At 40.6% G+C, this 27,654-nt stretch overlaps 1 protein-coding gene across 2 annotated transcripts in view; it reads left to right on the top strand.

Moving 5' to 3' along the window:
• GAS7 (growth arrest specific 7) overlaps positions 1 to 27,654 on the top strand; it is a 1,296,657-nt gene that overhangs the window by 1,198,359 nt on the left and 70,644 nt on the right. For both annotated transcript variants that reach the window (XM_086930551.1, XM_086930552.1), the window contains exon 12: positions 7,559 to 7,638. In XM_086930551.1, coding sequence (XP_086786677.1) covers positions 7,559 to 7,638 — 80 coding nt within the window. The remainder of the gene's footprint in view (positions 1 to 7,558; positions 7,639 to 27,654) is intronic.

The raw sequence follows: 27,654 nt of genomic DNA, 5'->3' as shown, positions 1-27,654 counted from the left end.
ACAGGGTGTGTTTCTTCCTTGTTCTGTGAGACTTAGGGGAGAGTTTTTGAGGTTGGGGTTATGATTAGGCCTCTGTCAACCATTTTTTGTGTGTAAGAAATGGGAGCTCTAGTCTTTGTTCCCTCGTTTGAGTCTTTTTTTGGTCCTTTTTTCCTTCTTCCCACCATCCTAGAGTAATTGTTTGCTTACTTCGGACTGTTGTGTTGCTGCTTGTGACATCTCCTACACTGAGTTCCATCCTATGTACGCAGTTGTGGGCACCTCTTGAGTTCTGGACTCCATCAGATGTATTCTGATTAGCAGTATTGATACCTTATGTCTCATCTGTTGGCTTGGGTGTCCTCTATCTTGTAGCTCCTCCCATCCTACTCCTTCTCGCTGAGCTACACACTCTTTTTCACTCACTCTAACCTTCCCAGCACCAAGAAGCGCATCCTGGCTCTTTCTTGCCTCCGGGGAAGCTCTATTGCTTGCTGCCTTCTCCGGGTCCTCCCTACTTTTTGAGACCTCCTCTGTTCTGGATGGGACGTCTTTGTCGGTACTCACTCGGGTGCATGCCATTTGTGGAACAGTTTACTGTGGAGCTGCAGGCTTATCAGTGTTCCGACTTATTGGTGGATTCCTACTTCTTTAGGAACAGAGGCTATGGCACACCCCCGGCTTCCCAAAGACTAAATTATAAGGTTCACAAGCCTGGGAAGGGGGATGCTACTCCTACCGGGAGGATCGTATAATGACACTCTTCCCCATAATGGGAAAAAAAATTCACAAGCCCTTGTTTTGGGAGATTTGTGATTCAGTCACAGACACTCTGAGAGCATTCGGAAACCAACATAGACTTGAAAAAGTCCAGGAGGATGAAACATGTGTTGACTGCTTTGTTGTTGTTTACTGCTGGCTCAATACTTTTGCTGCTTCCGACCTCTGCGGCATCAACCTCCTCTGGATCGTTGTTCCTGTGGTTTGTTCAGACTGTGTCTCTTGTGGACTGGAGTGATATGTAGTTGAGATATAAACCAATATCCTTAACTGTGGTCTCAGGATCGGGGAGGCCATTTTCGAGCTCCTGCATTAACTACCATCTTGGATTCCCTCATCCCTCATTCCTATTCCTGCACCTATTACTTGAGCTGAATGTGCAGTTTTTTGCTCATGTATATTACCAGGCGCAGTTGCAAGATAAAACTTTTCATGAAGATTGACCCTTGGTTTATGAAAGTAGCATATCCTAACTATTCAGAATGCAGAAAATGAAAGCATTGTGTTTTGGTGGATGTTGCAGTATAATGTGCAGTGAGTGTTGAGGTGGGAGGGGGAGCACTATGCAAAATGGTATGGAGAAAATGCTATATATACTCTTCCTAAATAAGGAACGGGAAGATGGGGTGAATCAAGATGCAGGAGGACAAGCCTCCTGTTAGAGAATTTAAGTGAGGGCCCTGTGATACACACCTGGTGTGGGACTATAACATGAGTACAAAATGACTGCTGTAGACAGCAATATATTGTATTGCAACATGGCAGATAGAGGGTTCTGGACTAATTTATAGGGGTGTGGGGGGAGTGTTTAGGCCCTACATTTTCTTCACTTTGATAATATTCATATGTGAGATTTGTTATTGTGGTAATAGTCATGTGATTTATATTTAGATTATCACAAAATAAACACTACATATCTAAAAAATACAGTAGTTTCTTTGTGCACTGATTCCGAGAGTTGAGTGCAAGGTTCCTTTTCTATATCCTATGGTAGTAGCCAGTATATTTGAGGCTGTGCCATGCGTATAGTTACTTAGAAAAAAAAGTGATTGGTGGAATGTTTGAATTATTCACAGCCACTGGCCGTATATTAGCTCATCTTTTTTGTCCAATGTGGTCATCTAGACTGACAGCTAAACGCTATTCAATCTTGGCCATACTCTAATGTGAGCAGTTCAGCCCAAACTGCCAGGCCAGGTCCCCTCTAAATGGGAACAAAAGCAACCCTAGACTGGTTTCAGTCTTGTTGTCCTTGCTTTTGATGTGCAGCCTGAGTCCAGTGGCAGAGTAAGTAGAGGATCCTTGACTTGGCACAGCCGTTGCACATAGATGTCTCAGAAGGACAGAAAAGTGATAGGTGGCATGCTTGAATTAATCTCAGATGCTGGGAATAACATGGGGCCACATTCAAGTCTATTGTTTTTTGATCCACTATGGCACTCTAGACAAAGATCTTAGACCTATCCAGTAGGAACTGTCTAGCCTGAACTGTAAGATCAGATACGCTCTAGATGAGAACACAAGCAATCGTTTCGGACATGAATTATACCTGCATGCCCTGAGGGACTCCAGCTGTAGATTGCCTGGTGTCATGATACTTTTGGTTCAGCAAACAGGATAACATTGTGTGTGCTGCAGTGTTTGGTATTTTAAGTGACCATGGGAATGCCTGTCCCTATGCCGACATCTGTGCGCTTCATGTATGGTGACTGGTAGCAGAACTCCATGGTTAATGTTAATATGTGGACCAACTATATGAGAACTCTGTGCCTCATTGACCTTACTTTGTGTTATATTTGCTTTGGGCTGTGGTGTGCAGAATTGGCATCATTTCCTTTAACATAATTATGCCAATTTTTGGCACAATTACATGAAATTATGCAATATTACGTGAAAGGCAAAACTGTAATACAGCGCTGTGTTTTAATGGGAAATGCATTCTCTTGTCAGTTTTTGGTGCAAAGATTCCTTTCATGCTAATAAATAGTGGCAAAAAAACAAACAAACTATGTAAAATTGTTGCTTGCATTCTATTATTCCCGGAGATTCGCATGATATTTTTACCCCAAATGGCACATATGTAAAAACATTGTGGCTTCGCGGCATCATTGCTGGAATATTGCATAACCAGAATAGCACAAATTTCCCAAAGTTACATGAACTACACACGTGTCATTTTAATTTTTATTAGGCCTAGTTTTGATGTACAATAAAAGTGATCCTCTTTTTCATTACAAAAGCACTGGGATGGACAGCATTTATTATCTCTGGGTAACTTTTTGAGTTCTCAGTCTCTATCCCCCACACTACCTGTGTGAGAAGCCTTTTGATATTACTCCTTGCTACCCTGACAGTCAAGTGTGGAAAAGTGCTTTATGCCCAATATGCAGTGCCATAGTAGGTCAGGGTCTGGGACATTAGTAGTGAAAGGTCCCAATGCTCACTGTGGAGGCCTAGTAACTCTTACTCATGTGGCACTCAAAAGATTTCTGACTGGTTTCAGCATTTTCATTAGTGGTGTGCACTCTGAATTCTAAGTCAAAGTGAGCATGAATCCATGTAACACCTGTGATATTTAGGGTGTCTCATGTAGAGAAACAAAAAGTAATATGTATATTGGTTAAATTGCTCTCAGACACCGATAATTACTCGGCCACATTCCAGTTCATCACTTTTTCCCAACTATGTCAGTCTAGACAGAGACTAGCCACATGTAAATCCGTCTTGGTCTTGCTTCAATAGGAATAGGCCTCCAAACTTTCAGAGTCTGGTCCAGATAGCATTTGCTTTGCCTGACTCAAGCCTCTTCACAGAGGTATAGCTTGAGTCCGGTGGCACCATGGGCACAGGGCTGAAATCTGTGCAAACATGTCACATTTCGTGCATCAACTGTAGCAAACCACAAAGTAATGGAAAGGCTGCTTGAATTATTCTCAGCTACTAGTGATCCTTATGGGCTACATTAGTGTCCCACATTTTTTATCCACTGTGTCACTCTAGAAAAAGACAAGCCTGAGTGATTACCAGTGGCTGAGATTCATTTAATTATTCCACTAAGTACTTATTTGTTTTCTAAATGAGATTGGTATGGGCTTTCTCAGACACTAGTCCAATCGTCAGCGTGCCATTAGACTTAGACAACAACTCGACAACATGGCCCAAAAGGCTGAAACCGGTCTGAGGTTGCTTGTGGTTTCATCTGGAGTGGAACTGGTCCGATATTTCTGATTGAACATCTACTGTTGCAACATAAACAAGACTAATGTGCCTATGACTAATGTCTGACTAGAGTAGAGTAAAGAGAAAAACAAAAACGATGAGCTGGCCATTGTGATTATGAGTGGCTGAGATTGTCAAGTTCCTTCCAACACTCAAAGGGACAGGGGCTGTTAGAAATGGAAGTCTATAGTTGGCTGAGGTAGGTACCTTTGTCCAAATAGAGACCCTTGTTTCTAGTCAGGGTAAGGGGGATACACACTTTAGGTAACGCCTGCTCTCCCCCTGCATAGCTTGGCATGAGCAGACAGACTTATCCCAAAGGCAATGTGTAAAGTATTTAAAGTATTTGTACTCAAAACACACAGTAATTCAATGATAGCACCACAAATGGACACCACACCAGTTTAGAAAATATCAGTACTTTTATCTAAAGTCAACCAGACCAAAACGACAAAAATCCAACATACAAGTAATAAGAATATGACTTTAGAACAATTATTGCAAAAATAAAGGTTGTAGAAAACAAATAGTCCCACCTGGGGCTAATGTGATGTCTTGACAGCAATAAATCCAAAGTACAGCGCCGACAGTGAGGGGTGCGGTGTAGGCATGGAGTCACATGGACCCTCAAACAAACAGTACCTTGGAAATGAAGTCTATGATGATGCATGGCATCGTGGAGGTAAGGGCTGGTGCTGAGGTCGAGGCCGGCTCCGTGGCTGCCACGGGGGAGACGAGGCATCAATTCCATGAGGAGGCGTTGTGTCGTGTCCAGGACAGGGGAAGACGATTGTGTCCACGGTGAGGCATTGGTTCCAGTGACGATGCAAAGTCGATGAGTTTGTGGGGTCACCCTAAATTGTTATTGACCTCACTATAACAGGATGCAGGCACTGGTGATGACTGAGTCTGAGGAAGCGCTGGTGTCAGACACGGCCGATAACTGCAGGCACCGGCTGGCGTTGAACAGCATCGGAGCTGCGATGCAGGCCAGGCCATACGTCATTTACTTAACGAGCGGTGCCCCGGACATCAGTGCAGGTCATGGCATCACAGCGGCATCACTAATGGCATCGGAAACAGGTTTTTCCTACTTATTTCAAGTTGCTTCCAGCTCTCAACAGCAAGAGCAACCTCCAGAGGCCCAAAACTGGAATAAACACCTCCTGACAGGTCAGAACTCTGAGCAATAGAGTCCAGTCTTTGTGACCCTGAGACTTCAGAACAGAAGGCCAGCAAACACAGGCCCTTAGAGATCTTCTACAAGCAGGTTCAAAGCAAAGTTCCAGTCTTTGTCCCCTCCCTGTCAGAAGCAGCAACTGTAGGGGAACCCCACGTAGCACACAGCAAAGGGGAGGACTTCTCCTCACTGCTCTTCAGCTTTTCTCCTTGGCAGAGGTTCCTCTTAAGTCCAGAAGTAATCTAAAGTTCTGGGGGGTTAGGTCTAATACTAATACCCCAAAGTATCTCTGTTCTCTTTGTGCAAGGGTCTCTGAGCCCAGTCAAACCAGTAATGACCTCACTGGTGAAGTATGACCACAGTGGGTGGAGGCAGCATTGTGCAAGGGAGTGGAGCCCTATTCAGGTGCAAGGAAATCTCCTCCCACTACCCTAAATTCAGCCAAGGTCTATTCAGCTCAGCTCTGAGTCTTCAGGAAAGGGCCAAGCACACCTCCACCCCCAGTGGCTGTCTACAGTGAATGCGCATCCCCATCCCCTGTTACTCCAAAACCAGACAGTCAATACACAAATAGTCCGAGGCACACAGAATGCTTAGATAAGAACATGTCTACTTTCAAAAAGTAGTAAGTAAGTGGTCTATGCACTCTGAGGGTTTAAACTTTTTAGGTCCTAGTTCAACTCTATTGTTTGATCAGTGTGCTGTGTCTGACTGAGTGTACCTAAGCACTCTGGTTTAATTTAATGTGGTGTCTAGCCTGCTAAACTGCCTGCTAGACTCCGGCATGCACCACCATAAATGATTTACAAACTGTACAGTGTTTTCCCTGATGAAGGGCCAATGACAAGTCCCGAAATGCATTGGGCTATCAACATCTGCATTGTTTAAAGAATTAAATTGTATTTCGTTTTTAGGTTTATTTGAAAATTACGCATACCAATGTTTTCTGTAAATATCAAGGAAAAGATATTTTTCGAATTGAGCACTAAGTAAGTCAATTCTTTCTTAAATAATAAAAGGAACTGAATGTTAATCGTGTTTTAAGTTTATGTTCAAATTATAATTAGCAGATTGTAAATCATTTATAGTAGTGCATGCCTGAGTCTAGCAGGCAGTTTAGCAGGCTAGCCACCACCTTTACTTTAAAAAAGTGGCATATTCAAACACACAATTTAAAAACCATGTTTACTAAAATATGTCCTTAAATTCTAAGTTCAGACAGCCTAAACTTTATTTCTCTATCTTGCCCCAATGAAAAATTATACCTGTAAGATGTTACAAAGCAATTCCCATTCTATCCGCTGGGGCAAGATAGCCTTTCAATAGTAAAAAACGAAATTGACATATTTCAATATCCGGACATTTCACACACCTGTACATTCCCTACCTTTCACATACACTGCACTCTGCCCACGAGGGTACCTTGGGCCTACTGAGGTTAGGGCCTGGCAAATTGGTGCACTTGCCAAGTCGATATGGCAGTTAACAACTGCAGGCAGACACTGCAGTAGAAGGTCAGAGATACCTTTCCAGGGCTACTCATGTGGGTGGCACAATCATTGCTGCAGGCCCACTAGTAGCATTTCATTTACAGGCTCTGGCGAACTTTACTAGGGACTTACTAGTAAATAAAATGTGCAAATCGGGAAGAACCTATTGTAACAACAATCTACACAGAGAGCATAAGCACTTTAGCACTGATTAACAGTTGTAAAGTGCCCAGAGTACTATAGTCAGCAACTGGTCAGGATAAAATAGTAGAAAGAAGCAAAATGTTTGGGGATAACCCTGCAAAAAGAGACAAGTCCAACAGGGTCAGTAATCAAAATAATAAAAACTGAAAGTACTGTACCACCCTCTTTGAGGAGTGAGCATGTTGCTCTGGTTGCAAAGCATTACAACATTTATTGTAACCTTATAAGGAGAGAGGATTCCTCTTTTGTATCCACTCCTTTCAAATCACAGGAATTTGAAATGTGCAAACTACAGTTTTACACTGCAAGTGCACTGCAAAAGCATGTGTGACTCCCAAGGTACCTTTTGTACATTGCGACCTCTGGTTTTACATTTGCAAAGCCTAAGATTTTGTGAATTGCAGGATTTGCTTCTACAAAACCCTATAATTCACCAGATCCTGAATTTGGTAAGAGTTTTCAGCTCATCTTGTCTCCCCTCTGGTCTCCCACTGCAGCAGCTTTGGTTTTCTTTGTACAGAGACCTGTACCCTAAATGATATTCACTATTGAATGTGCCCCTCTCGAATTTCCTAAAATGAACATAGAATTCTGTTATGCTGCATGTATATTCTGAACTTTTAATTGTGTTGACTGTATTCCTTTTAAGGTTTCAGTGTGTTTAAGAGAACTGAGAAGTTGCTTTTCTCTTTAATATTGTTTGTAGGGGATGACCTTATGCGCTGCGTGGACCTCTATAATCAAGCACAATCCAAGTGGTTTGAAGAAATGGTGACCACTACTCTGGTATGTTCTATTCTCCACTCAGCCATTCTACATAATATTTCGCTATTTGTTGCTACCTGTTATGCTCTCTTACTGATGCTATATTAACTTACCTCATGCATGTTTTCAGTGAAACAAAACCTACCTGAAAGTAAAAGGTGGTTTCTGTGTACTAAATCTACTAAATACATTTTTTTTAAAACTGCAGTTTTAAGAGCCATTTTTTAGAAGCTCCCAATACCTTGTCATTTTGTCAAAGACTTGAAATATATGTTTAATAGCAAAGAAGGATCAGCCACCAAGTTAAGCTTGCAAAATATATCTTATATTGATTTAAGGTTGATCATTTTGAAGTTTTGCCAATAACATGCAGCCTAGCTGTCAATGAAACTACCAAATATGCTGTTAAGAGTATCCTAAATGTGGATCTTGTGATTGTAGCCAGCTAGTGTTATAATGAATTCAAATATAAAGTGAGTGACTGACGACGATGAATACTATATGTCTAAGTGCATTGATAACCGCCAGACTCCTGGTGCTTAAAAGGCCCAGGACAAGAACACAATGGAAAGACTTATATATCATATAGCCATGTTTGCAAGAGTTTCCAGAATGCTAAATGAATGGATGCAGACTGTCTATGAAGCTGGATGGCATTCCACAATTTTTCCGTGACTACAAAGAAGAGCAGCCACCGATCTAGGAGACTATAATAGAAGGTATTACCACCTGGAATTTAATGGAGGATCTCATAGACCACTACAAAGTTTAGTAGTGTACTCTCTGATGCCGAAACAAAGGACCGAGGCTAACAGACCATTTTAAATCTTCCATCATTCAACTAGGAGCTAGTGGAGTTTGACACAAAGACTGGAGCTTGAGCACAATTTACAAAGAAATTAGGAAAACCAAATATTAGCTAGTTGTCATATATTACATTCTTGTGAATGATTGAACAAATACTCTAGCATCCTCATAGGTGGGAATAACATTTATATACTAAAGGAAGAAAAGGAAGAACATTTCTCTGAAAACCCAGGGAGGGAGACACAGGTATTTATAACATGGATAATATGAGGAGACCTAAGGCACATCACAGACCACTAATTTCTTCTCTAGCCACAGGTCTTATCCACCTGAGCGTGGCCACCAGTTGTAAGGCCCAATGGAAAGCGAACCAAAATGAATAGCACTTCTTTGGTGCCCTTATGTAGCTTAAGGAAATCATCTTGCATCCTTTCATCCATTGCATTGAAGCAACTGTGAACGTACTCCGTATCCACCTCATTATCGGTTTCAAGATTAAACACAATTTGAGTATCCTCAACATAACTGTGGCAGCTGTAGCCAAAAGAGCAAATACAGTTGACAAATGGGGCACCATATAAATTAGAAAGGTTGGGACTCAAAAGACAGCACCTAGAAACCAGGCATGTAAAAGTACTAAATGGAGATTTGTAAGGAGGCATTTAAACGTCCTGAAAACTACATGACACAAATGGCAATAGACTTTGAGGGAAAGATCTCTAATTCCAGCGTTCCATAGTGGCATGATTCATTATATCATTGCATAAACTTTATTTTGTTTATAACAAAATAAACCATAAAAGTATCACATCAGTATTTTCAATTTAAAAATGTTGATTATAAAAATATACAGGAAAAAAATCATGTTTAAATAAGCCTATATTCAGGTTGTAAAACACTAGACAAAACAAATTTCATATAAAAAAATTGTTCTTTTTATGTTGTAAAATGCTAGACACAATTAATTATGATGGTACAACCGCTACAACATATTTTATTTGATACAGTAAAACCTTTAGGTTGTTTTGTTTTCTGAGCTGATCAGTGTTTCACTAGTACGAAGCACTTTTGAAAAAAACATGGCTACATGATAGCAAACTGCCACACCCTTTAAGTTGTACAAATACTGAAAGCCTGGTTAATCATTCTTTCTTTTTTTTTTAAAAAAAAAAAGAGGTTTTAGATATTGCTTTCTATGTGCCAGGTAAATTCTGCAGAAAAGTGCTATGTGCTGGGTTGACTTCGAAGATCTATCATTGCAGTGGCATTTTCGGGTCAAAGGGTCCCAGCCTTCCTTCTTTGGAAACGAAACCTTGCGATGAATAATGAAGAAACAAAAATGTGTTAAGGGATATCTGTGGTAGATATTATGGGTAAGATTAATGTATGATTTACATCCAGACTGGTCTTTCAATGCCAAATCCCTTCCCACAGATGCCTTATGGTGATCAGACAGGATCCTTTTCCCTTGGAAAATATTAAGTATACACCCCTTAAGGGCCCTTTTGGAGTGACCAATTATGTCCTCCAGGTATTCCGAGGGATGCCCTTTTGTCTCTCCAAGCCCCCTCGTAGTTTTCTTGATACGCCTTAGCCAGGGGACTTTACATGCATGGTCAAGTCCTAGACAGTCTTGTATAATAAATCTAGTAAAATGTGTCTCTTCTTTGGACCATACAGAATGCCATAGCAAAAGGGGTTTGGTTTCTAATGTGTTTAGTATAAATCCAACTTCCACCTCACTATGAATGATGGTGTCCGGTATTGATTGAGATGCCACTAGGTGTCTTCTAAGGAACGTGTGTTCCTGTGTTTGTATTGGTCTGTTATCCCACACATCCCAAATTCCAGCTCCATATGCTACAGCTGAGACCGGTTTAGCATCCTATAGGATTTGCAGCTCTGTGATTGGCTTAGAACCTAGCTTGGATGCAAGCCTAAGTATTCCTTAATTATGTCTAGACGTGTTAGAAATGCATGTTTCTCTGTGAGGCTTCCAGTCCCCTTTTGAAGACAACTGTATTCCTGGATAATTAAACGTTTTTTTACTTTGTATTTTATTTCCCTTGATGTAAAAAGTATAAGCCCTTTCCCCTGTTTAGCCACAATACATGGTAAAAGTTTTCGCTAATTAATTTTCAGATCTTTCCCTACCATGTTGTCAGTAAAGAGTTGATCAAGTTTTAAATGCTTTTTGGGATTAACACCATGATGGCCTCATTGTCGGCATATACAAAGCATAGGTATTTGCCTCTTACCAACTCTAGGGGTATCTACACTCACCGGCTGGAGTTTGTCTGCTTCATTTATATATAGGGAGATGCGTAAGGGCGCCAACATGCATCCCTGTGAAACCACTCTCTCTACATTGAAAGATGGAGTTAATTCTCCCTTCATGTTGAAGGAAACTTTTTAGGTTATGGTACGGCACATGTATGCAAGGAGTGAAATCATTTCTTTGGGCACCCCCAAATGTTCCATGCATACTAATTCTTTATTGAGATGAATCAGGTTGAATGCACAGCTTAAGTCTATAAAAATATGTGAAGGGAGCTCTCTGTGGCCAAGTTGTATTTCCCAAACAGTAGGTTTAGGTTGAGCATTTGCTCAACCGTCCCCAGGCATTTCTTTAACCCATATTGGGCATTTGTTAAAATTTCATTTTCTTCAGCCCAAAGTTCCAATCTTTCTAGCAAGACCCTCCCAAACAACTTGACTGAAGAGTCAAGCAGGGAGATGGGCTGGTAACATTTCAAGTCATTCCGTTATCCCTTCTTGAAATTTTAATAATAAGTGAGTTGGCCCAAGCTGGGTGTATATGTCCTGCTCCTGCCACATTTAGTGCCTTGGTTATGATTGGGGCCCAAAGGGCAATTTTAGACTTGTAGTTGTCCATTGGGAACTCGTTGATGGGTGTTGGCCTTTCCCCTTTGGGCTTTTATTCATTGCCCTTACTACGTCCTCCAAGGTAAAAACCATAATGGTTGATGGAATTACCACAGGAGTCGTAATCCGTTTCCCTCCTTCTCTGGTATGAGGAAAAACTTGGAGAACAGTGGGGCATTAGTAGTTCTCCAAAACAATGTAATGTACTTGGTCTCTGCAGCTTGTACTAAGTTCTCCCGTGCCTCCGCTTGCAATTCTTTCTTCCTATTGTTTGTCTTCTTTTAGTTGAGCCTAGCGAGATTAATCATTTCAAGCGTGGCTGGAAAGAATAAAAGCTCATCAAAATAAGACCAAAAAAAATGCCTCGTCACAATGTAAGCCTGCTGAAGAAGTCTAACACAGCTTCGGGTTGGAACTCAGCCCATATTTCTGACCTTTTTTCGTGAGGAAACTGAAACATTTGTCCAAAGTGTAAAATGTTAGCATAAGAAAGAAGAATTGGCAAAGGCAAAAGGTCTGGCTTGTATTTTGAATCTTAACTAAACTATCAAAAAGGCCTCCTGCAGTCAGTGTCAGCTGGTGTATTTTCAAAGTGGTGGTCCGTAAAATGTTGTACCCTAGTATTATGAGCGAGTGAAGTGAGTGAGCCCAAAGTGCGAAAGGATGGCGAGGGGGGTTTCCTGTCCTGCATAAAATAAATAAAAAAAATACAGATTCCAATGGTGGCTTTTACACCACATATTTAGAGTGAATCATTGAAAAGAGGGGATTCAAATATAGCATTTCAATGCAAAAGTGTGAAGAAAACATAGAAAACAAATCAAAATGTGCCCAGTCCTCAAACTGGTCTGCTTGCAAAATGACCCGAGCCAAGCACACACAACTAACGGACGCAGGTCCTCTAAGTGTTTAATACCTGTAACACATCTCTGCCTCTTTACTGTATTGGTTGATTAAGTCATCAAGGCCCAGACTGTTAGTAACACTGTACATTGCAAATACTTTAAAAATGAGATGGTGAAAGACCGATCCATCCATTGCAGTTCATCCTTGATAAGTGGACATACAGAAGGTAAAAGACAATAATTGCTCAGAAAACCGGGACCTTGATCTAATCATAGACACCTGGTTATAATTGGAGCATTAATTAACACTACATTTGAGGAATATAAATGAATACCCTCAACAAATAACCTAAGGGGGTGAAGCATGCAAAAAATTAAGCAATGCTACAGGAACAAGAACCTTGACTTTAAGATAAAATATATGTTTCATAGGATTAAGTCGTGAAGAAAGTGGGCTGAACCAACTTTAATACCACTGAATGTTGCGTCAACAACTTTGAATGAATTTAGTGTTTTCTTTGTGTAAAAGAAGCATTGTAATTTCGTCACTGTGTAATTGTTTTAAACTGTTATAGAGGGACTATTGTAAGGTGGAAATGGATATGATGCTTCTATGATTTCACAACAAGTATATCATATGTAATTCCAATTAGAATAACATTATGTGGAATATGTTTTCAACTGGTATTTGATTTTAGGACATATAAAGGCTTGATTAATGTTTAATAAATGTAGACATTTTTATATAAAACCGTGTTCAGTGGTAAAGCTGAATTGTAAGTTTGTGTGGTGGTGCATCCGCTGAATCAGTATATGATATTAGAATATGGCATACATGTTGAGTGTGTGTGACACAAAAGGGACTCCTTTTATTTTGACATTTTAGACCAGGACATTGATCACTGTTTTCCTTTTTCTTTCTTCTTTCTTTCTTTTTAAAACTTTATTTTGGTCAATCTGACCATAAATGTACAACTAAAATGTAGATTTTCCACTGCCTTAGTGGGCTGAAAAACTACATTTTATGGCACGACACGGAGGCCAACATTATGCAAATTCAAAGCATATCAACGATACATTGAGCAGCACTTTCAATTGGTTTAAAATAGAATTTCCTAAAGACAGAATCTGTTGACCAATTTGCACTCTTTAAAATATCCTGTAGACTGCCTCCCGAAATTCGTGCAAATTTATGTATATCTATGCCTGCTTTACACATTAACGTTTTCACCCATCTTGACAAAGTGGCAGATGAAACCGCTTTATATGGATACTTGAAAGAAATGAGTAATTGATCCACCACCCCAATAGGTCTGAAAGGCCTCGTTCTACAGTCGTATTCCTTCACACAACGTGCCACACAAAGCTTTTCCTTCTCTAATAGATAAGGATAAAAAACAGAAGTAGAGTTAGTTTTTGTTCTTTGTTTAATATAAAAACAAATTCCTTCAGGAGTAAAAAATCTACTTGTTATATCTAGTGCCCGAACATCTGAAACTCTTCTATAAGAAAGAAGGCACAGCAACATAGTAAGTTTGTAAGATAAATCTTTTAAATCCAAAAATCTATTATCAACCCAAGACTCAAATAAATGTAAAATAACAGACACATCCCAAAGAGAAGTATTCCTTGCACCAGGAGGATTAGCCAACCTTATACTTCTCAATAGTCTTTTAACCATAATATCTTGTTCAACAGTCATTCGGTTCACCAAAACATGACCTGCTGAAATAGCAGACCTATGTAAATTCACAGACCTATATGCCAAACCTTTGTTATACAAATCTGTCAAATAATTCAAACCACATCTGCTGATATGGGATCCAGATTCCTTTCCTCACACCAACCATTTCATTTATTCCATGCTGATTTATATACCTTTCTTGTTCCATGAGACCATGATTCCTCAATGAGTTTTGATGCCTCAGATGAAAGTCCTGGTGTACTCCAGACTCTACTGAAAGTTTCCATGCTAACAGATGAAGCTGACCTGATTCAACCAACTGTGAGTCTCTCCCATTGGACCTCACAAAATCCCTCGAAACATGGGAAGAAGAACTGGGCACTCATCTCCAACAACATAGGGTACCAAGCTTGAGAACTCCAAAACTGAGTTATCAACACCAATATTTCCTTCCATTTCCGGATCATCCCTGTCACTCTGCTTATCATTGAAAAAGGTGGAAAAGCATAAGGACGTAGACCCCTCCAATCCTTCAGAAAAGCATCTATTCCCATCGCCTCCGGATCTGGATGCCAACTGAAAAACCTCTCCAACTGAGTGTTTATCCAGTACGCAAAAAGATCTATCTGAAAATGACCCCAAAATTGGTTCAATTTCATAAAAACGATCCTGTCTAACATCCAATCGCAGGAATCGTAAAAGTTCCTTGAAAACCAATCTGCTACAGAATTGGAATTCCCTGAAATATGTTCTGCCTGAACATAAATATTCCTTTCCAAACAATATTCCCAGAATACATGCGCTATATCTGCTAAACCTTTTGACCAAGGACCTCCCATCCTGTTGACATAACTCACTGCATACACATTGTCCATCCTCAAGATGACTGAACATCTTGCAGTTTGTTCTCCAAAACATTTTATTGCAAAAGATCCTGCTAATAATTCTAAACAATTTATATGTAAATTCCTTTCCTGACTCATCCATCGACCTCCAGTACTTAGCCAACCCCATCTTGCACCCCATCCTTCCAGAATTGCATATGATTCTACAATTAGATCTGCATTTTCTCCAAATATTGCTCGCCCATTCCGCGCTGCCATATTCCTCATCCACCAATCTAATTCCTGTCTCGCTTCCTGCGAAAGACATACATTCTCTGAATATTTGAAACCATTTCTTAAATGGAAAACCTTCAACCTCTGAAAAGCCCTGTAATGTAAAGGACCTGGAGAAATCGCATGGATTGTAGATGAAAGAAGTCCTAATATGCGAGCCAACATTCTTAAAGAGATGCTGTTAATTTTCAAAACATTTTTTAATTCCTTCCTCATTCTTTTTAGTTTTTCCTTTGGAAGCTTCAAAACTGTTTCCACCGTATCGATCACAAAACCTAAGAATTGGGTTTGTTGACTGGGAACACTTTGCAATTTCTTCCTATTGACTGCAAAGCCTAGAGACTCTAGCAACTCTATCGCTAACATTGTATGAGAAAGAAGAGTATCCTTGTCCTGATTCATTATCAGAATATAGTCTAAATATATTATCATTCGAACATCCCTCTCTATCAGAAAAGCCACTACCGGGCAAAGTACCTTAGTGAAGCACCACGGTGCGGATGACAGGCCGAAAGGTAGACACACAAACTTCCACATCTGATCTTTCCATACAAACCTCAAAGATCTTTGATGTTCTCTCCAAATTGGTATCGTAAGATAAGCATCCTTTAGATCCAATCTTGTCATCCAATCCCCCTTCAATAACACATCCTTCAATAGATGTATTCCCTCTATTTTGAAATGGTGATATACCACCCAATCGTTCAATTGTCGTAGGTTTATTACAGCGTGCATATCCCCTTTGTCTTTTTTCTCCACTAGAAAAATATTGCATATAAACCCTTCACACTGTCTTTCTCTCTCTCCTTTTCTTAGTTTTTATTTTATTTTATTTTTGTGTTTTCTATAGCGCGAACATGACCCTGAAACAGGGTATCAGAGCGCTTTACAGATCCTTATAAAAATCCAAATCATACATATTCCGAGTCATTACTGGTTTGAAACAATTAGAATTGCAAACAGCATAGTCCAATATATAGTATTCACACAGATAGCTTATTTTAGCAATAAACCACATAATTCGACACTAAAAAGATTATACAGTTCCTGTAGTTGGCGCCATAAAACACATCATGATTGAACAGGTCTCATGATTGCAAGGAGGGATTGAGTTCGCCTTCGAGCAGCAAAGGAGCATGACACTTACAAAGTTCGGCAGTAGGGTATTAGGGAAGAAATTTCTTCATGTAAAATAGTTTTGCTTCCTTTTTGAATGTTGAGATGTATGGAATTCTTCTTATGTCCGGGGGGAGGGCGTTCCAAATTCTCAGTGCTGCCCCTGAGAATGCTCGGTCATAGGTTTTTTTCTTATGGAAACGTGCTGGTTTCAGTAGAATGTCCTCTTTGCTCCTGGATGCGCAAGACCCTCCTGACAGAGTGAGTTTCTGGGCAAGATAGACTGGGGATTTGTTGTGCACTGCTTTATGAGTGATGCATGCTAGTTTGAACTGGATTTGTGCTTCAAATGGGAGCCAGTTGAGAGCTTTCAGATGCGGAGAGATATGGTTGAGTTTTTTTGATCCCGCTATCAATTTTGTGGCTGCATTAAGGCATACTTTCAGTGGGGCTGTTGAGATTTTGGGGAGCCCTGCTAGAGTAGTGCAATCATATTCAATCCTTGAGATGACCAGTGTCTTACCTGCTGTTTTAAGGTCAGCTTTATTTAGAACAGGTTTTAGCTTTCGTAAGTAGCTAAAGTGGAACCTAGCGTTTTTTGCCATTGTGTTAATATGCGCTGACATGTTAAGATTTTTGTCCAGATTGATAACCAGAGATTTGGTTGATTCCACAATCTTCGGATTACAATTTAGAGCAGTGATGAGGTTGGCCCAGTCTGCAATCATTCTTTTACTTTTCTGTGGAGTAATCAGTAGGAATTCAGTTTTCTGAGGGTTTAGCTTTAGGTGGTTCTTGGATAACCATAGTAGGGTTCTCTTTAAGGCTAGATTCATTGATTTTGTCATCTTCTGAAGCGATCTTGATGTACAGCTGAGTGTCATCAGCATACATATGGAAAGCAATGTTGTCTTTTTGTAGAATTTCTGTGAGAGGTTCTACGTACAGATTGAAAAGAGCCGGAGATAGCGTTGATCCTTGCGGAACTCCTATATTATTGTTGGTTGGGCTTGAAAGGGTTTGGTTGATAATGACTTTTTGTGATCTATTTTCCAGAAAGGAGTTAAACCAGGTTAGTACCATATCTTCAAAACCCATCCTGTTTTTCAGGAGCTCGAGTATATAGGCATGATTAACCGTGTCGAAGGCAGACGACCGGTCCAGCAGTATAAAGAGACATGTTTCATTCTGGTCAGGAGCCAGTAAGGCGTCATCAACTATGTGTAGCATCGCAGTTTCCGTGCTATGGTTTGGGAGAAAGCCGGATTTGCAGTCGTTTAGCAGGTTGAAGTTCGATATGTGTAAGCTCAGTTGTTGTACACATTTTTCTAGAATTTTGGCCAACATAGGGATGTTGGTTACCGGTCTGTAATTGTTCTGATCTAAGGGGTTCTCAGTCGGTTTTTTTAGGAGAGGGGTTACTTGGCCTGTTTTTAGGCAAGCAGGTATTTGACCTTGTGATCGAGAGGAATTGATGATCTTAGTCCAAGTTGGGATTAGCAGATGATTTATGGAGGACCAGCATTTCGCCGGTAGGGGATCATTGTAGTGATTATTTGGTTTCGAGAAGGCCATGATCTTTGAAATGTCTAGTTCACTGACCTGTCTAAAGAATGACCACCTGGCATTGTTTTTAGGTTTGGCTGTTTCCTGTAGCTCAGGTACCACATCTCCCTGGCTCTTTCCCATTTCAATTTCCTCTGCTGCTTTTTTGAGTTCCTTCTCCAATGAGTTAGCTTTGTCTGAAAAGAAGACCGAGAAGTCTAAGCTATTTAGGTTAGTTTTGGAGATGACTGGAGCCATTTTGGTCGCCTTGTTTGATTGTTCTTTAAGAATATCGAAGAGTTTCCTGGGTCTATTTATTGCGCTATCCAATTCTTTCCTAAATAATTCTTTTTCAGATTTAATGATGCTTTTGTTATACGCTTTCCTGGATTGCCTCAGTAAGGATAGATGTGGTGAAGAAGGGTGTTGACGCCATTTCCGTTCTGCTAGTCTCAGTGACCTTCTTTCTTCATTAAGGGCACCATTGAACCAAGGATTTTTGTCTTTCTCCGAGAGCCTTTTCAGTTTTAGTGGGGCTATGTCCTCCATAATGCAGGACATCATTTTGTTATAGTGCAGCGTGAGGTCGTTGACGTCAACCATGCTCTTGGGTGGCTGCAGATCAGTTTTGCAACGTGCGGCCAAGTATTCCATATTAATTCCTCTAGTGTCCCTGGTCCACTTTTTGGGTTTAGTAGCTTGTGTGGACGATTTTTATTTACTGATGGGAATTTCAAAGGTAATTATGTGGTGGTCTGACCAATCACATGGGTTGATTACAATGTTCTCAATGGCTTTTTCTTTAGCTACTGTCCAATCCAATATGGACCCTTTGTTGTGGGTAGGGAGATGGCATACTTGGATTAACGATTGGTCGTCCAGGAAATTTTTCAACAGGGTGATTTGATTATCCTCCTGATCATCCCAATGAATGTTAAAGTCTCCTAAAAAAATATTGTTTGTTTGCTTATTGGCGTTAGTAGTAATGATATCAATCAATTGTTCGATGAATTTGGTCTTAGTACCTGGTGGGTGGTATAGTGCGTGGAGGTTGCAGTATTGATTATCTGCTGATCTTAAAGACATGCCTAAATATTCACAGGACTCTAGAGGATCAGCTTGTATTTTTGTGATGGTAATGTCAGATCTATGTACGCAAGCAATGTCTCCACCTTTTCTGATATCTCCATCCTGTCTCAAAATCTGGTAGGTCGGTGGGACTAGGAGGTTTATGCAGGGCGAAGAAGAGTCAGAGAGCCATGTTTCTGTTAATATGATTACGTCAATTTCATGGCTGAGTATGAGGTCGGCTATGTCCGCCGCATGTTTATTCGCTGAGCGACAGTTAAGTAGAGCGCAGCTAATATGTTTCTGCTCAGTGTTCTCGGATGGCGGAGGTTCTAAAGACGTTAATGAAATTTTCTTAAGATTGTTAGTATTGACCCTTCTTGTGTTTGTCTGTGAAACTCTACAGGCATCCGTTGAGATCGTTTGAATATTATAGTTTTCTTCTATCTTAGTTTGAGAGGTAGGTGAGGGTTCATATCTGGCCATAATAGATAAGATCTTGTTGTCAGACAGATAATTAAGTTGCTCTCTGGGACGGTAAATTCTATTTGCATGAGCCATGGGGGTGGAGCAGTATTTACCGTACTTTTCAGGGTAGTAAGATTGAAGAGCCTCCATTTTTGCCAGCCATTTTTCAGATAAGCAAAGCAAGTTTTTCATGTCTTTGATGGCGGTGAGCCTGGCTTTGTATGTTTTGCATGATTGTGAACTGAGGTCTATGATATCACTATTGATTTGCGGGGTACTGGTCTTGACTTACCACTTGAGCCTCTGCTTCATCTCTCTCCTCTATCGTATCTTCCTCTCCCACGTTCTAATTGTGGAAGAAATCCACCTCGAAAGTATTGTTGAGCCTGGTAGCCTCATCCTCCAAATCCTCATGTACAAGAGCCTCTAGTGATTCCTTGTCCTCTGCCAGGAAATCCGCTCCTCATTCTCCCGGCCGAGCCAAAAATACGCTCACTAAAAACCTTCTTTATCTCTTTGACACTTCTGTAGGCTGCTAAATGCCCCTACATACCTTGATAAATCTTTTATAAATTCATCTTCAAAAAGAAGACCCTTAGCCAAGGGTCCTTCCTATTTTACCCCAAGGTCCACCAACTTTGGGTCGTTTTTAAGTAATAAACTTTTACTCCTCTCAATTGATAAAGCAGTATTTGTGTGGTCCAATAAACATACCACCCTTAGAATCCATTCTCAAAGTTCTTGAACATCAATATTACTTTTACCACCATAGGCCTCCTCAGCCATGTTAAATATTTTTGAAACTGGGCCAACTATATCTAATAATCTGTCCTGACAAGATTTTAACCCCCTATCAATTCCTTTCCTAGGATCACGGCTCCCCTTTGCAATAAAAGCAATCATTTTCTAATCAAATTGTGGTGCCATCAACACCTTATTATCCACACTGGGTCATGGGCTTTCGGATCTTAGTCTAACTCGAACTTCTGTTGGAATTTCCCTTCTGATCCAGTATTCCAAATATTTTACCACATGATCAGAAGGTGTCCGTTCCAGAGAAAAATGATGTTTTATTAGTAATGGGTCAAACATATTATCACCCAATGGATCTTTAATACTCTCAGATCTTGCATTATCCTTTTTATTTCTTTTAACTTGTATCTCCTCATCCGTTTCAAAATCTGAACTACAACTTAACTCCACCTCTGCACTCTCAGAGGAATCCTCACACACTACATACTTATGATCGCGCAAACCTCTACTGGCTTCACCACTTGGGCCTCTTACTTGCCCCTCTTTAAAGCCTGAGGTTTCCAATACTTGCCTGTCTGAACAGCATACATGTTCCACCATCGTAGATCTGGATTTCTTTCCATGTTCTTCTTTTGAAGGAACATGTTTCCTTTTCCATGAAGCCTTTTTACTGATTCCTTGCGCAGAATCATTTTCATGAGCTGAATAAAAATGTTCTTCCTCATGACTTCCTGATTTAGAAGCAGCCAACAATTCTAACTTCTTTTCCATTCTTATAGAAACTTCAGTTATTTTCTCAATAGCTTTATTTATTGTCTCCTCAAGAGAACCTTCTCCTTGCTTCATTTTAATCAAACAAATCTTTTAAACCAACCTTCAAACCTAAAATAAATAATTTAACTTTATATTGTATTCACAACCTAAATAAATTCTTGTTCTATAGAATATTTCACAACAAACTCTTAAAACAAGAATTTCCACTATTCAAAACCTTAAATCTTGACTGCACTTCAATTTATCCTAAACGCGTCAGAAACACACTTCCCTCGTTATGAAATAACTCCCTCTCGACAAGCTGACTAGAAAATATTCTCTGTGATGATTTGTGACGTTGTTGCTAAGCAACCGACTTCTCTACCAGAGCTCACTGGAGGCAAACGGGTTCCTTCCTCACACGCGCTATGCTAAACACTTGACTCTCCCTATGCTCTGATATTTGTTTGTGACGTCTTGCTAAGCAACAGACGTCTTTACCGAGGCTCATATGAGTCAAAATGCTTTTTTCCTCACAAGCATTATTCTAAATGCGTGACCCACCCCTGAAGCCGATAGATGAAACGGCTCCTAGTCAAGGTAAGCGCTCGAGCAAAGCTCGCGCTTACATTTTTAAATGCGCTCGCGCCCAACGCGCATAACAGCTGTTTCCAATTAACTCGTATTTATTTGACAAACCTACATTTTAAAACCTCAATCATCACTACTGATTGCAAGCAGTAACTCTAAACAAATAAATACTTCGTTTAACTACGAAATCATTTAATTTAGTACGGGATGAAAAAGTGCAAAACTTCCTCTAGATTTACTTACAGCATAAACCTCAAAACAACGCTTTTTTAACTTCTCAACATTAATTTAAATATGATTCTTTTAATTATAGTCACAAAAAAATCACACGTTTAAGCCAAAACAATATTTGTAAACATTTAAAATAAAATAGACACTCCCAATACTTCCTTATATTTATAGCATATTTAAACTAAATTCTAATATTCATTTACCAAGCCATTTAACATCATATTATCTACAAATAAACATCCAACAGAAAAATAACTTATCTCTTTGAACAGCAGCAATACAAGAAGGAGGAGCATATGATGTTATGGACTTTTGTTGAAGTTGGAATGTTCTTAGAGGTTCTATATTCTTTCTGCTGAGTGGTAGCAATAAAGGAATTATTACATAATGTTGGCCTCCGTGGCGTGCCGTACAATTGTATATAATTCATTTACTTTAAAAAGATGTATTTAAAACTGAGAGTAAGATTGGGTACATAAGTTAAAACAAATAGATAAAACATACGTAAGAATGGCCCGAGACAAGTTTATACATAAGTATGGCCTACCACAAGTTTATGGTGCGATCTATTCAGGCTATTTCACCAGTAAGGCAGTCGCGTCAAATGTAGCAATACATTAATAAAGGATGGAGACAGTACTGGCATTTGAAAGTGCATTGAGCAAATTAAATAAATAAGTAACAGGTCCATTTTTCAAAACATGATCATAGTTACTAAATACAGATCTTGAGTACATCTAGCCAATATAGAGTGGATCCAAGATATAGGTAGGGTGCATCAATAAAGATATTCTCAATTAGGCAGTGATACTAAGAGACCCTTGAATGTACCCCATTTCATTTGTGCAGAGCTATCGGCCTTACTTATTGAAATGATTTTAAAAGTGCTCTTCGGGTACACCTCATAGAAAATAAAAAGCCTGCTACTGAGTATACTATTGGGATACTAGAATCGTGTTTCAGTGTCATAAAAGCCTCACAACAGTGCCTGGTACCTAGGTTTCTACAAATCTGTACCAACCATCGTTTTCTTGCTTTGTGATAACAGGGGCAACTAAAAAACACATGGAGGTCTGATTCTGTGGGGCAGTCACATGCCGGCCACCTTAAAGTTTGCGAGCCCCTCCCGCGTATGTGTAAAAGATGCAAGTGGTAGAACCCTGTGTCTGAATTGCAAATGAAGCTTTCCTGCAGTTGCTGGCTTGATGTTGTTCAGTGCTGGCTCAAGGCTGTACCTATCCTTAGATTCTAAAAAGGCTGCAGTCAACTTGCCTACTAGAGGGTTGCTTTGGAGTAGGGCTAGTTTACACTCCCCATAGCAATCCCTTGGTGATTTCCTAGAGATTGCGGCACAGCAAACCTCCAGGTCACCCCAGCGTCCGCCCCGTCCCAGACTAGCTGACATGTGTTGAATGTACGAAAGCCATGGTAGTTTGCCCACCCCGGGTAGACTCATCACCTCTCTTAGTTCCTTCCTATATTCTGCAAGTTCTGGAGTAACCCACAAGCGCCGCCAGCATAGAAGGGGTCTGAGGTTGGATTCATTGGCAATAGCCCTTACGCCCAGGTCCAGTCGGAGAGGCGTGAGAGGGGTACTCGGTGGGAGGTTAAACAGTTGCCTGAGTGAGGAGTTTTCTGTCTGTGTGAGGCTTTCAGAGCTACGATGTCCCCATAATTCTGCATCATACAATGCCCCTCCTCAGGCTTGGACCTTGTATATTTCAATGGCAGGACTCACAGGTTTGTGGCTAGATTTTTGAAAAACCTTCATTAGGCCCCCTGAAGATTGTGCCAATTTCAGAGTTGATTTTTTTATTTGGGCCCCCCAGTCCATGGGCTCTGTAATGGTGATGCCGAGATAGTCAAAATAGAATACTCTCAGTAGGGGTTTACCATTTAGAGACGGATTTGGTCGGGTACTTTTGGTGGTGTTAAACAGCATGAATTTGTTTTTTTGAAGATTGATTCGGAGTCCTCTTTCCCTACAAAATGCGTGAAATCTATTTAGTATTTTCCATTCCAGTCCCAAAGGAAAAGCAGAAATGGTGTCCCACGCAGGTATGGAGGGCTAGAGTCTTTAACAGCGTTGGTGGGGGCGTGTCAGTCAGGGAGCGCGGCCCAGGTGCTCGGGTGTGGCCAACAGGGACTCCTGGGAGATGGAGTCCCCGAACCAGTCACTCACAGCCCTGAGGACTCACAACGCAGCCCACAGCAGTCTAGCAGGACCCAACCCGCTTCTCACCAACTCCCATTTTCACACACAGTCTGTTGCTTTGCAATGTACCCTTGCTTGTTGCCTCTGCTCATCAAAAAAGCTTGTTTTTGAAAAGGCATCATGTCTTTCTTTACATTTCCATAAGGCTTATAATGACTGTGGTGGATGCAAACAATACCCAGCAAGCAGTGAACATGAAATAGGGAAGAATGCAACTAGAAATCATGACTTCAAACACTGGAGCCATTAAGAGCCCTTGAAGATTAGAAATCATACTGTAAACAGACTATGCATTCTATTAAAAATGGATAAAGACAACATATCCTAAATCAGAAGAGTTATTGTATTCCGAGCTAAATAACTACTCAGTGGGCTGCTATTGAGCTCTCCCCCATCTAGAATGTCAAGTTCATGCTGCTTCCAGGGCCCAAACAACAAAACAATGTAAAGCAAGTGCCACTTTCTTTAGTATTTGAATACCATTAAACAAATTCTCCTCCAGTCCACAGACATCTTTAGTTTCAAACACAAATAAAATAAATACGCCCAAAACAATCATAAAGCCAGAGACTTGCTTGACAGAAGATTGTTGACCCACATGGAAACAGAGTTAGGAGCTTGACAAGCATCTCAAGACTGGTAGCTGATGGGTGACAAATTTGCTCACAGATGTAGCTGCAAAACATCTCACATCTAAGAGTTAACTGGTGCAAATAGTATAAATAATGAACATAACTGGGTGTTTGGCAGATCAACATTTAAGATTTGACAGCTCACAGGACAGTAGAAACATGGAGCGAGTGACCGAATGAAAATGCTTGATGTGGATTTATCCAGTGTCCTCTCATGATCATCCTGGCCGTAGCCTGATACTGGAGTGAAGCACTAGCTTCCAGGGGGTGCTATTATTCACCTAGCATCTTCTACTCAGCTATTGAAGGCTTAACACCAAGTTAGTGCAAGCCAATTTTCTGTGTCCGGTTTGGGGGGAATGCAGTCTATGGGACAAATAAATCAGAGTTCTCAACAGCTGTTGAGAAAATGTTTGCAAAAAATTAGAACGCCTTTGGAGAAGAAACTATTAGTCTGAGAACCAAATAGTATACTTAGAAGCATTAAAAAGATGATCACAAACAGATTAGAAGAATACTCCTGGAATTTTACTTGCACTAAATTGAATCTTCTAGAAGCTCTCCTCTCTTGAGCGTGTTAGTGTGTCTATGCCCTCTTCTGTAGAACACTGCAACCAAGTGGCCTATTACTTCGCCGGAAAAATTGATAAGATCTATGCTACCTTTCCTGAAGCCATTAGGAATTTCAATTTTTTTCCTCCGAATAATAAACTACTGCATAAAGGTCTTTTTAATTTCCATGTGCCTACTGTGGTGGACAAGCTACAGCTTCTCTCAGCGATAAAATATGGATCGCCTATGGATATAATTCCCCCAAACATGTTGTTACGAGGCGAGGAAGCCATTGCTCCGTCTCTCTCTAAACTTATGAAGCTCTCTTTTACCTCTGGGTTAGTCCCGAGGGACTGGAAACATGTGATGGTGGCTCCTCTTGTGAAGAAACCCTCGCTGGATCCTGCGCTTCCAGAAAATTTGAGACCAGTCTCCCTGCTATCTTTCTTTGCAAAAAAGCTGAAACATTTCTTAATCTCCAACTGACTAAGTTTATTTAAGAAAAGAATGTGCTATAGAAGTCTGCTTTGCTCTTAGCTTCTGAATCTCTGAAAATAGCGTCAGATGAGAGTAAGACAGTGCCCTGATACTGTTTGATCTTAGTGCCACCTTTGATATGGTCTCCCACTGTCTCCTCCTGAAATGCCTGTGGGACATAGGAAGGAGGAGTGGTACTGTGGACTGGATTACTTATTTTCTCCAAGACCAGTCCTTTCAAGTCATTCAACAGTCCTTAATATCAGAGATTCCTTCCCTGTTGCAAGGGGTTCCACAGGGATTGGCACTAAGCCTGATCCTGTTTAATGTTTATATGCACCTGGTAGAGGACGTAGTAGCGAGCCCTGGTGTGAAGTTAATATCATATGCTGATGATACTCAGCTGATTATTACCCTGTAAAGAATTAAACTGAAGCTGCTCGTTAGCTTAGAGCGACCTTGGTAGATTTGGCTAACTGGATTAAGTTTAGCTGTTTGCAACTAAATGCAGGAAAGACCGACCTTCTCATGGTAGCTAAGCAGCCTTGTATCTGGTCCCATGTTTGGTGGTCTCATGAACTAAGGCTGGTGCTAGCCCCTAATCGCAAAATAAAAAAAACTTAGGGGTTTGATTTGATTCTACACTGTCTTTAGATGAACACATTTCATCTCTGGCTGGCACTTGCTTCGACATCTTGAAGATGCTGTGTGAAATCCAAGATTTGTTACCACAGTCAGCTAAAATAACATCATCCAGGTGGTGATTGTATCCCGCTTGGATTACTGCAATGATCTGTATCTTGGAGCTACCAAAGGCAGAATGAGAATGTTGCAGAGTGTACAGAATACTGCGGCCCGTCTGTTACTTAACATTCTGAGATGCTCCCCTTTGTGTGCGGCTCTTCTAGAACTACATTGGCTCCCTGTGCAGGACAGAATGACTTTCAAAGCCCTATGTTTTTGTCATAGTCAAAAATGGGAAACATCCTAGATATTTGTTCCCTTCGAATAAACTATTAGCCTAATAGTAGTCTTAGGGAACTGCAAGGTTGACCATCCTCAAATTTCAAAGAGCTCATTTGGGAGGAAGATCTTTTAGTTTTCTTGCAGCAAAAATGTGGAACCTGCTGCTGCTTGATCTTAGGATGCAGCCCTCAGAAGTGCTGTTCAGTAGGAAGTTAAAAACCTGTTTTTTCAGGCAATTCCTTAATCGTTTAGGCGTATGGTGGCGTTTCTCCACTGACGGTTAGAAAGAAATCATAGTGCGTGAACTCTCTGACTGGAGTGTCCAGGCACTTTATACATTTCTTATCTAATCTGTCTGCTGCTGGGGCAAGGTAGTCCCTGCCATAGTTGAGGCCAGATCAAGTTGCATTTTCGAGCTCAAAGTTCAGACCCAAGAAAGTCTATTGGAACTGTTGACAGGTAATGGATGCTTGCTGTCACCAGTTTCAGTGGTACTCTTTTTTTATCAATTTCAGAGATAGGGTCCTGTGTTCATGGATAGAGACAGATCCCTACAGTGGCTGCATTAGTGCACTTAGCCACAAGATGACATCTAGGCCATCAGCCCATAACGTTTATTGCCATGATTGTGGATTGTTTCAAGGTGTCAGAGTAAATACTAGAAATTCATCAAAGGTTCTGTTGTGAGGTCCCTCCTGGACCCACTATGGTTACCCTTAGTTTAGCACTTTAGAGGTTAGGATGTCACTGCCTCGCACTGACATACATAACACATTTATATTCATGCTATTATTTATGAACACACAGTAATGCTGTTTGTTATTGAGGTCTGCTTCTTGGTATTCTGTCTGCACATTTCCCAAGGTTGCTCAGAATACACAACAAATTCACATACTATTTTCTGCCCGGTCAGCAATAGCTCCAAACGTTATTAGACAAAATATGGTAGCTCATCTGTAGCTTTCCACTACACGTAGCTTTTAGTATAAAAACTAGGTCCCGTCGTATTTACCTCAAGTGCGCTCCGAGGCTTGCAGCCTTTCGTAAACTCAGGTTTCCCCTCTGATGCATTGCAGACCACTTGACCACGCACACGCCGGTTGGGGATCGTTGCTCCCAGAGATCACTGATATGATTCCCTTTTGCATACAGTGTAATGATAGGCTCAGGCAGAAACACACCTTACCGTGATGGGGATGTTTATTATGTACAGTTTGCGCAGAGCTGCTTTGCTCGCTATAATCAGTATAATAACCGCAACATTCTGGCTCCATATTAGAATACGTTAATGGCAATAAATACATTGTGAACTTTTTGTGTCTTGTCTGTT

This window comes from Lissotriton vulgaris, chromosome 7, assembly GCF_964263255.1.
Source record: "Lissotriton vulgaris chromosome 7, aLisVul1.2, whole genome shotgun sequence".
Taxonomy (NCBI): domain Eukaryota; kingdom Metazoa; phylum Chordata; class Amphibia; order Caudata; family Salamandridae; genus Lissotriton; species Lissotriton vulgaris.
The sequence above is the reverse complement of the archived record's forward strand: the minus strand, read 5'-3'. Positions and strand labels throughout refer to the sequence as shown.